Source organism: Diadema antillarum, unplaced genomic scaffold (assembly GCF_040938485.1).
Source record: "Diadema antillarum isolate AM-2024a unplaced genomic scaffold, OU_Dant_1.0 seq00001517_RagTag, whole genome shotgun sequence".
NCBI classification, from domain to species: Eukaryota; Metazoa; Echinodermata; class Echinoidea; order Diadematoida; family Diadematidae; genus Diadema; species Diadema antillarum.
In genome coordinates, this window is record NW_027272249.1 from 1,055,744 (window position 1) to 1,066,974 (window position 11,231).

Consider the following 11,231-nt stretch of genomic DNA (forward strand, 5'->3'; position numbering starts at 1 on the left):
GTTCACTCCCCCGCTATACTAGCAGGCTACAAACACAAACACACACATATATATATATATATATACACACACACACAAACACACACACACATTGTCTCAAACATGCACGGGCAGACAGTGTATTATACTTATCGCTCCAGAATATATAAAGAAGAGTTTGTTCGTAAAAACCGATAGTCCGGTATTATGCCAAATGGAGATTTTGTGCTTCTTTTGACCATAACTTTAAAAATTTACCTTTATTGTAGTGACCAATATATCATTTAAAAGGTATTATTTTTTACTTGATGACAGAGACCGTACTTCAAAATCTTAAAAAAATGGACTTATCGGTTTTTGCGAGAGAAAAAAAATGTATAGATTTATATATACACTTGGTGATTCTATCCTTCTATGAAGAGAGTTCAATATCCTCAAAGGAAGAGCTTTAGACAGAAGTATTGGAACAAGTTCACTCGGTTGACAGCAGGTTCATCCGTATTTATTGCTACTCGGAGTTTCATGCAACCTCCATGAGGCGCAATCATCAGGCAATGGTTTAATCATTGCCTGATGATGAAACTCCGAGTAGCAATAAATACGGAAGAACCTGCTGTCAACCGAGTGAACTTGTTCCAATACTTTTATATATATATATATATATATATATATATATATATATATATATATATATATTATATTTAATGCCGGAATTAAGGTGGATCTTTCATAATCATCGTCAAAGCTGTGAGGGGGTGAGCCCTCTAGTGTTGTAAATAATGTTTACATCCATCCTTCTATATGAGCTCTTATAGTTGAGCACTGTCGATGACGCGTTAGACTAGAATATCATTACATTCTGCTATATACATTGAAACATACACACACAAAAAACCACATTATATATATATATATATATATATATATATGTATATATATGCATATATATCATCTTTTTCTTTTGGCTTTTAAAACTCTACTCAAGACTTGTTGGAAATTGGTTGTTTTTTCTTATGTTCGTGCCCAAAGTCCTGATGAAGACCCGTAAAAAGGTAGAAAGCTCGGCGTCATTGAAATCAATGAGTGAACGGCATGCAACGTCCGTTAGCTCTTTTTGTCTCCCCTCCCCCTATATATATATATATATATATATATATATATATATATTTATTTATTTATTTATTTATTTATTTATTCATTTATATATGTATGAGTTGATAATATTACTTGATTAAAAATTTAAGATATGCATACAAATATAATTTGTGTGTACTTGTATTGTATACTTTTTATAGTATGACAATATATAATTTCACATCAGTATGTAAATGAATCAGAATAATATTATATTTGTATAATACTTTTATATATTACATGAAGAAATATTTTATACAAACTGCAAAAACGTTACTCCCCCTTGGAACTTTAATTTTGAACGGGAATGTTTTGCGTTAAATAATTTGGCAAGAGTATTTTAACATGTACTGACTATGTATTCTGTCTCATAATGACAGTGATCCGTTTGATCAGGCATGACTGAACATTCGTTAAAGTAAAAATTTCCACATTTCCATGTTTAAAAATTAGAAAGATATTAGGGGCCATAGAGGCCGTTTTTTTAATGATTATTTAACGTCCATTGCTGTCTTATTCCCCATTTTTTAAATCGTAATATGTCATATCAACAGTGTGTATTACACCTATTTCAACAAAGAAGTGTATACAGCTATACGCTTCACTACTTACAGCAGAAAAAAACAACAACAACAGCACGTGTAGTTGATCTATAGTTTGATAATATGCAAGATTATCTTTTATTCTACCTTATCAACGTTAAGTCTCGCCTGTTAATTTGTGTAAACGTTACTCCGTAACAATATACATCGCACTCATTTCATTCTTTATGCAATATTTCTGTTTCGAGCTAATTTAAATAACAAACATCATAAATTGATACCAATTTGTTTTTACGATAACTTCTTATCTATATACATTACCGATCGTACAACTTCTCACAGTTTATATTTTATTTACAATAAATTGTATGTGACCGTGCATCACACAACTAACAACAAGTCGCACTCCTTGACTTTACGCAAGGACACAATATAGGTGCAATCTGTCATCCTGGTCAATCTTGAGTTTTTCATATTTTCTGAAAGAGCAATTCTTCTTCTACATTATCCTAAAGTTTGGGATCATAAAACGACCGGAAAATTGTGTTCAGTTTAGCATTTTTGTTTAAAACCAAAATTTTGGCACAAAAGTGTGATTAGCATATCTTTTCATTTCTTAAAATCCATCACACTCACTTTAATTTCAACTCCAATTACTCTTGAAAGGATGATGCTACTACTTTTAAAGTTTTATAGTTTGTAATTATAGCCAATGTGATAGCGATAGGCAGAATGTGTCAAGTAAGTATGCCGAATTTTTAGCCTAATCGGTAAATCCCTTCATTGGTGTAGGTGTGGAGTTTTACATCCTGTTTCTGTCTCTTTCAGTGCTTATAGCAAGAGGTGGAAGGAAGGATTAAGTTCGTGAATAGAGCCTATTCTTCTGACCCTAAATGTGTGCTTTCTTTCCAACATTAAGACTAGTTAAGAGTCCATTAGAATTGACTTACCATTCTACAGCTTCAAGTCTGCTCTCTCAGAGTCTTCCCTTAACTGATATAACATTTTTTGCGACTTTTTTGTTTGTTTTGTGGTGAAGGGTCACGTTCATTCATTCATTCGTTCATTCATTCATTTCATTTCAATATGAGAACACTCTAAATACAATTACCGTGCTACAATTAATACATTTTTAAGTGAATTATACATTATGAAGCCAAACATATAAATACATGTGCCCGTTTTTTTTTCTTGCGATTACTTGACACAAAGTGTATTCATGTAAACTGATAAAATTCTTTGATGAACAGAACTGTTCACTACTTAAAACGTCTGTAATTTTAAAGATTGTTACTAATTTTGTTGTAAAAACCCTTATCTTATTTATTTATTTGTTTATTTATTCATGTTTTCTTTGAAAAATACAGGGTAGGCAGATAGAGTTTTTACCAACTGTTTTACAATGGCACCCTGTTTTTGTAAAGCACACGTTGTTTAAAATGCGTAATTTGTATGTTATAAAAATTACGCATTTTAAACAACGCAGTCTAGACAAAATAATTCACATGTCACACCAGTACAACGTTTCATGAAAATACAAGTGGCAATTAACATTATAGAAGTATAAATTCGTCTTAATGAAAGAATAGAAAACCAACATTACGTCTAGTTCAGTTAATGTGGAACAAGCATGGGATTCTTAAATCACTAAGCACATTACAAGAACCTACACCTGACTGTCACTCTCTCAGAAAGGATCCCACTGCGACTCGCTCTATTTCGATCTTGTTTTAAGGGGTGGGATGGGATGGTCCTTCGTTGTATCGCTAGTTTCTTAAGAAAAAGCTTATTAATATAAGAGGGAAACGAAAGGTTGAAGAGGATAATTGTTGACGTTTAGTAATATATAACGTAACATAATTATATAAAGAGTGAGAGAGAGAGAGAGAGAGAGACACACACACATAAACATTAGAGGAACACAAAAGAATAATAAGAAGTACCTATATTTATTTGATATATTATGAATAATAAGGTACACATACATGTAAATCATTAAACATGGATTCTAAAAACATTTCGTTCACATGAAATAGACATTGAATTTTTTTTTTTTAACGTAGTCCATCGAGGAAATACTTGAGTACATGTAATCGACTCTGATTACAGAAAGGGTCAAAACACAGCGTTTATGATTTCCACAACTCTTTAGAGAATGGTAAAGAACTTGAAGGAAAAAACAATTTCTTAACTTTTTTTTCAATATACATAAGAGGCATCTTTATGTCATGTTACGAGAAAGGCTCCGCGCGTTTAACATTGCTTAGCTCCCCTCATGGAGGCTTCCATTCTTTTTTCTTCTTATTTTTTAAGATGGTTAGTGTACATTGTACATCAATAATTGACTTCATGATTTTATGTTATCCACATAATGTTATATGCATGATTGTGACCGATATAACTACTTAATGAAAATGCGAAACGAGCGGGGGGGGGGGGGACGTCAAAAGGGGTAACTTTCTTGATTCTTGTCCGATTTTAGCTTAATCTGTTGCTGTTGTTTGTGAAATATTACACTGTTAAATCCAAATGGAAAAACATGTAAAACATACATAAAGACTCAACAATTACACTGAATGTAGAAGCAATTCCATTGAATAATCAAAAGGTTTTACATTTCCCTTTGATTTTCCTACATTAATCATGTTAAAGGTGTCCCCAGGGCTTATATTCATTGATTATTCTATGCAATTGTCCATTGACATTATACGATGATGCGCTGTATCTAGTTTTTTGCTTTATTTTGGGGCTTACCGGTATACTATTCTTTCAGTCTATGGGTTAAAATTTCCTCCACAAGTAGGAAAAAAAATGATTCCTGTTATATCTTCGATAAGAGAATAATGCACAGGTTTCTATGCACAGAGACAGATATCAATCATTCAGCAAAACGAGTGAAACTTCCAGTATCCCTCAGATCCATATCCGGTGAAGACACCGACGTAGTTGATTTCCATGAGTGTCGGGTATGTGGCCGCCATGAAAGGGGTAGAATCCCCGTGACGCCCCACCGCGATCGTTTTGTTACGGAAAGTGATCCAGAAGCGGTCGTAGAAGCCATAGCCAGAAAGGATGTTTGGCGTTTCCACTCTCACCGTATGATAGCAGCCCTCATTCCAATAGAGTCCTGGGCATGGGCGTACAGCACATTTCGTGTTGCTCCAACCACCAACGACTTGGGTTAAGGGTTTTGACAGAGGGAAACCAAATACAACAATGAAAAAAAAAAAAATCCTTCACATTACGGAGAAGGGTGATTGAAGTGGAAACTAGCTGGAAAACATCGTCCTGTTGATGGTGTTGATGTTTAAGTAGTAAATGTATTATTGTACATACCACACACCTCCACCCTCCGATGAATTAAAAAAAAGAAGAAGATAATTGATAACCTTAAATTTCTACCGCTGTCGAAGAATGGACGCATTATACCTCCCAACCCAAATTTGATGGACACGTAACATTAGATATTGGTAATGGAAGGATGGAAAAAGAATTCAAACAAAATATTGCTAACAAGACGAGCTGAACAACAAACCACTATCTTTCAAAAGTTTCAACTTGAAGCAGAACATTAAGTTCCCTGGGGGTTTCACTGAAATGTTCCTGTTCCTGTTATTGTTCACCAGATTCCATTTGCGCATGTCCGTTAAGAGGGTGTTGCGGCACAAATTGTCACCCTCGGCTCGGGGCGTCAATTTGGACAGGAGTTGACGGCTCACAAATTGTCGAACCTGCAGCAGGCGACAAATTGCGCTGCTCGTGCAGTCCCCAATTTTTGACTTCGATGGCGACAATTTCTGCAGGCAAAATGAAACGTAGCTGCACAAATTGTCGTCGATCGTTGACTTCAAGCTGCAGAAGATAATGCTATTGAAAGATGCACTACGATTTGTGTGGATAAGGTATAAATCGTTCTTGTTTTATGCTTGGATTGGGGAGAGTATGACTGGTATTAACTTTGCGATGTGAATATGTGTGTGTGTGTGGGGAGGGGGGGGGGGGGGTGAGGGCTGCATGGTATGTGTAACAGTGTGTATGGTGTGTATAGGTGCGTATATATCACGTGTGTATGCGTGTCCGCAGGTGTGTGTGTGTGTGTGTGTTTTGGAGTATAATACATGTAATACGGATGGAATCTGTGTGCATGTGTGAATGGTGGTTGTATAGTGGTAGTGGGTTGTTTGTGTGTAAATGTGTGCGTGTGTCTTTGTATGTGTTTGGTGTGTATGTGTGTAGTGTGTATGGTATTATTATTAATGTCATTATTATTATTATTATTATTATTATTATTACCGTTCTCGTGATAGCGCGTAATACCTTCGGCAAGGTCTCTATGCGCTTTAGAGGGGAAACACAGAAATAAACAGGAAAGGGTAACTACAGAAACAATAATACTGCATAAATCATCATCTACAATCACTATGTTACCTTTTGAACAGATACGTTTTCAAAACGCTTTGAACTTTATCGATGGAACTTGCAGGTTTTATATCACTTACATGTGTTATTTGATATGTGTATGTTATGACTATGGTGGTCTTTCTTGAAATGAAATGAAATGAAATGAGATTTTTATTTACCAAACAAACAGACAAACAAACATCGTCAATAAAGTCACAACAATTAATAGTTAAGATATAGTTTGGCAAAAAAGAACTGGCAATAGCGTGCAGGCTAGTCGAGGCCAGTCCTTTCAATGATATAGATTATGATATAACGTATATTTACAATATTCACAGAAGAATTGTTATATGTACATAATTATTTACATGTTTTCATAGGGAATCATTATTATATTGATAACAGATACTTTCGCAATGATATCCGAAAAACATTACGGGTGTTTATCTTTATGACATAATGAGGAAATCCTCTCCAAATTATACTGCCTGCATATGACAAGGCGTGTTTACCTGTCCTGTCTCAGATTTGATTCTTATTGATTTATAATTCATATTACTTTAAACCTAGGCGGTTGTATCATAATTATGGTCAATTTCAAAACAATAATAAGAAATATCGTGCGGTAAAGTATGATGGATTAGGTCAAACATTACAGTTCCAATTACAAATTGGTATAGTCTGTAAACATCTAGCATTTGTAAACGATGAAATAATGGGCCAGTACGTTTCCTATAAACAATAGTCCTTTGAAACAAATTGCACGCACTAATTTCTTTTGTAACAAAAATATAGATTGAAGATATGAGTGGTATGTACATCCCCAAACTTCTAGTCCATAAGACATACGCGGAAGGATAAGGGTGTTATATAATAATAATTGTAAGATTTGTCTAGGCACACGTTGTCTAATTCTAAATATGATTCCAATTGTTTTCCTCATTGAGGAAGAGACACACTCAATATGTTTTCGCCATGGTAAGCTTTCGTCTATATTAACTCCTAGAAACAAAGTCGAATGTACCTGCCTATAATGTCTGTGCATACCATAATATTTCCATTGATCTCCACATGTCTACGTTTACTTTTAAAAACTATATACTTTGTTTTGGACGTGTTGATTGTTAATTTGTTAGCATTACACCATTTCATAACGTCTAAGAAATTATGTTCAACTTCCTTTAAGTCAATGTTCTTAGTTCCAGATGGAAAAGAATGAAATAAACTCGAATCATCCGCAAATAATCGAAAATTGACATAATCTGTGGATTGTGGCAAATCGTCGATATAAATTAAGAACAGTGTGGGTCCCAATACAGATCCTTGTGGTACACCACATGTAATCGGTAGTTGTGCAGACTTTTCATTGAAATCGATTTGATAAATAGCTGCGCATTCACTCTAACGGTAACCCACATATACCATAGTGTTGTAATTTATATAGCAAAATGTCATGATTTATCGTATCGAAAGCTTTTGCAAAGTCTAGAAATAATCCAACTGTAACCTTGCCCTCGTCCATTTGTTTGGTTAATTCATCACTTAGATTGATCAGCGATAGTTTTGTACTGTGCCCTTGTCTAAAACCATACCGGTGTTTGTATAATATTTCATTTTCCTCAAAAAATTTCAATAAAAAATTTCTCAAAAAAAAAATGTTTTTCAATTATCTTACTAATTATCGGAAGGACCGAGATAGGCCGACAGTTTGAAGGCGCATCTTTAGCTCCTTTTTTTATAAACAGGAAGTACCTTAGCAATCTTAAGCGCATCAGGAAATACGCCAGATGATATTAATAAATTTACGATATATGCTAAAGGAAGAGCTATGCACCGAGCAGCATCAACTATAACTCTTACTGGAATGTCATCATATCCACATCCCTTATTTGCGTTCAAAGAGAGAATAATACGATGTACTTCAATCACCGTCACAGGTAACATGAAAAATGATTTATCAGCTTCTCGTTTCATGAAAGTATAAGCATCGTTTTCACTAATTTCTATTTTCTAAGCTAAATTTTCCCCGATTTCAGCAAAAAAAAAAATGATTGAACCCTTCACTTATTTCTCGAGGTGTTTTGCATTCCTTTCTAACACCATTCTCAGAAGCCTGAAGTTTCTCTACAATCAATTTATCTGTTTTATCTTTCTTTTTGTTTAATATTTCATCAATGTGGTTCCACGTTTTCCGTATATCCTTCTTATCTCTATCAAAAAGTTCATAATAATGCATCCACTTCGCTTTCCGTAAAACCTTTGTTAAGGTATTTCACGATTGAATCAATATCGTGTTTAGACGCAAGTACCTGTTTATACAATTTATACTTGGTCTTAAATTGATTTCGCTATTGCAGGTGTAATCCATGCCTTCTTCATACGATGTTTTGTTATTTGTGGTGTTTTAAAGGGAATATGTTTGTCACAAAGACTCGATAAGATCAAAAGAAATGAATCGTACGCATCATTTACATCGGTACAGTCATAAACATTTTCCCATGATATACAATCTAAGTCATTCCCTAATGCTACTGGAGAATAGGTTGCATAGCTGTACGGGTGTATGTGTGTTGTGTATTATGTATGGGTTCACATGGCCTGTGGTGTGTATGTGTGGGTGTTTGGTGGAGTCTGTGTGTTAGTGGTGGTGATGGTGGTTCTGTGTTTGTGTGTGTGCATGCATGTATATAATAAGGTGTATGCACGTACGTATGTGTGTGTATATTATGTGTGTGTACGTCTTCTTCTTTTTTTTCGAGCCCATTGGAGGTGAGAGGAGAGTATCAAGTGATCATCTGCGACGTCTGTCCGTCCGTCGTCCGTCCTTCCATCGTCTGTCCATAACGCTACATTAAAAAAAAAAACTTGAATATAAACTCTGTACTCAGCGCTTATACAAAGTCTCACATCTTACCAAACATAGAGGTCACCTCAAAGTCAAAGGTCACAGACAGGGTTTAATGTCGGCATGTTTCTATTATGGCTCATAACTTTTGATCCGTAGGTTACACACACACACACACACACACACACACACACACACATTTCCCTTACACTCATCCATCATCCACCCATCCCCCACACACACACATCTACACCCGTCCCTCAAACCCACACCCCATCCATCCACTCCTCTCCTCTTCACACGCACCCACACAATACATACATACATATACACGTGGTGACTTGTTCTTATTTTATCACCCACACAAATTTATGTGAGAAGAATCTTCTGCACCCCCGATTATTAATAGTCATTCTCTTTTGTTTATCCTTAGTTTGGTCTTTAGTTGTACCCGCGCTCCTCATCTTATTCTCCACACTAAGCTTTTTAGGACCTACACTCAACAAGCTTTGCTTTTTAGTATAGGTTCCATCGTATTTCTCTTTGCATTCTTTACTTTGATTGAAAATGACCGCTATGTACTATGTTTGTATTCCTGTTTCTTTTTGTATATATCTAAGCTGTACATTCTGTATTATTATATTTTGTTATGTTTTATGTATTTTCCATCGAGAAATACGAAAATAAATTTCAAACTGAAAAATTGAAAAAAATAAACACACTCACACACATTTATCAAACGGATACTCGATTATCATGTGCGCCGGCATACACACACACTTCCCCGAAACTTTAACATGAGTTTTACATTGCTTGTTTGCATTGATGTAGCCATGTAAGTTACGTGTTGGTATTCCAATGCCTATGTCGAGAATGATATTTACCCCCCCCCCCCCCAAAAAAAAAAAAAAAAAAAAAAAATATGCTTCCAGGGTGGGTGTCATTTTGTGCCGTCAGGATTCTGCACAAATTGTCGCCAGGCGACAAAATTGTGGAGGGGTAACAATTTGTGCCGTCAGCTCCATGCACAATTTGTCGCCCGTTTAAAGGGTGACAATCCATGTAGGGGTGACAATTTATGCCGCAACAGAGTGTTTTGTCCATGAAATATCCACAATGATAGCGATGTTCATCAATACTATCTCTTTCTCCGCTCATTTGTAATGGCACCACGAAAATCGGCATGACCTTGAAAGTAGCTCAAAGAGAGAAACTGCATTTTCATGATTTATGTATGTGTGTGTAATTGTGTTTTCGCGCGCGCGCGTGTGTGTGTGTGTGTGTGTGCGTGTGTATTAAAGTAATTTATAAATCGTTTCCTCTGAATAACAGCTTATTTGATACGAAGATCGTCCCCAACTTTAAATACATTCTGCATCGCAAGCGACTACAAGTACTCATTTCGTCATGTATTGGATAAGGGCTTAGAAAATATATCAGAAGAACTAACTATATTAAGTTATTATTAATTGTTAACGGCTTACCTATTTCATACATGTCCCTCTTCTCCTGGTTGACGCTACTCAATCCCAGCGTAACGTCGCTGTTAGCACTGACTTCAAAATCCAGTGACGTCATGTTGTCCGCGACGTGCCAACCAGGGAAAACGTACCTCCGAGTGTCACCAACGTCCGGAGTGTAGAATACCTCACATGCTATATGAGGTACAAAAAGGGGAAACAGTTGTTTTTCGACGAGAAGGTGATTTCACGCACGATACATTAAAAGTCCAAGTACATTACACTTATTAGGCCCTGATTATTCGACAAGAATTAGTTCAATTTATTTCCTTTTTTGGATACCATCACAACCAACCGTCAACAGCTTTCTCAATTTTGTTTTTCTCTTTTAGACATTCAATTCAATTCTATTCAATTCTTTGGTAACAGTAAATCAGGTTTCATAAGCAAAACAAAACAAAACTAAAAGAGTATGCAATAATTCTGGGACCTTATAACAATTATACATTGTCATGAAAACTGAATTGATGAAAATGAAATAACAATACGCCAACTTCGAAAAACGGAGGGACTGCCCAAAAAGACAAGGCTTGTAGAATGTGGGCCCCTCAGATATTTTTCTTACATTGGAGGCTCAGTGGACAAGGCCACGGACGCTCGATTCTGAAGTCCTATCAGTTACATAGTGAAAAATTAAAGAATATAAAAAAAGAACAAAACAAAAGAAGCAGTCACAGTTTATTGATAGATCATATCCCATATATATATATATATATATATATATATGTGACAGTGCACCTCAAAACAAACAAAAAGTCGCCAGACATGAATTTTTAGTTAAGTCCATATTCGGAAAGTGCAGACTTTAAG

At 35.4% G+C, this 11,231-nt stretch overlaps 1 protein-coding gene across 1 annotated transcript; it reads right to left on the bottom strand.

The window, feature by feature from the left end:
- Positions 1-4,537: 4,537 nt before the first annotated feature.
- On the bottom strand, positions 4,538-10,479 carry LOC139710269 (uncharacterized). Its single transcript, XM_071622200.1, has 2 exons — positions 10,386-10,479; positions 4,538-4,782 (listed from the first exon to the last, which is right to left on the bottom strand). Exons 1-2 carry the CDS (start codon positions 10,477-10,479, stop codon positions 4,538-4,540), a joined length of 339 nt encoding a protein of 112 aa, XP_071478301.1.
- Between the last annotated feature and the right edge of the window lie 752 nt (positions 10,480-11,231).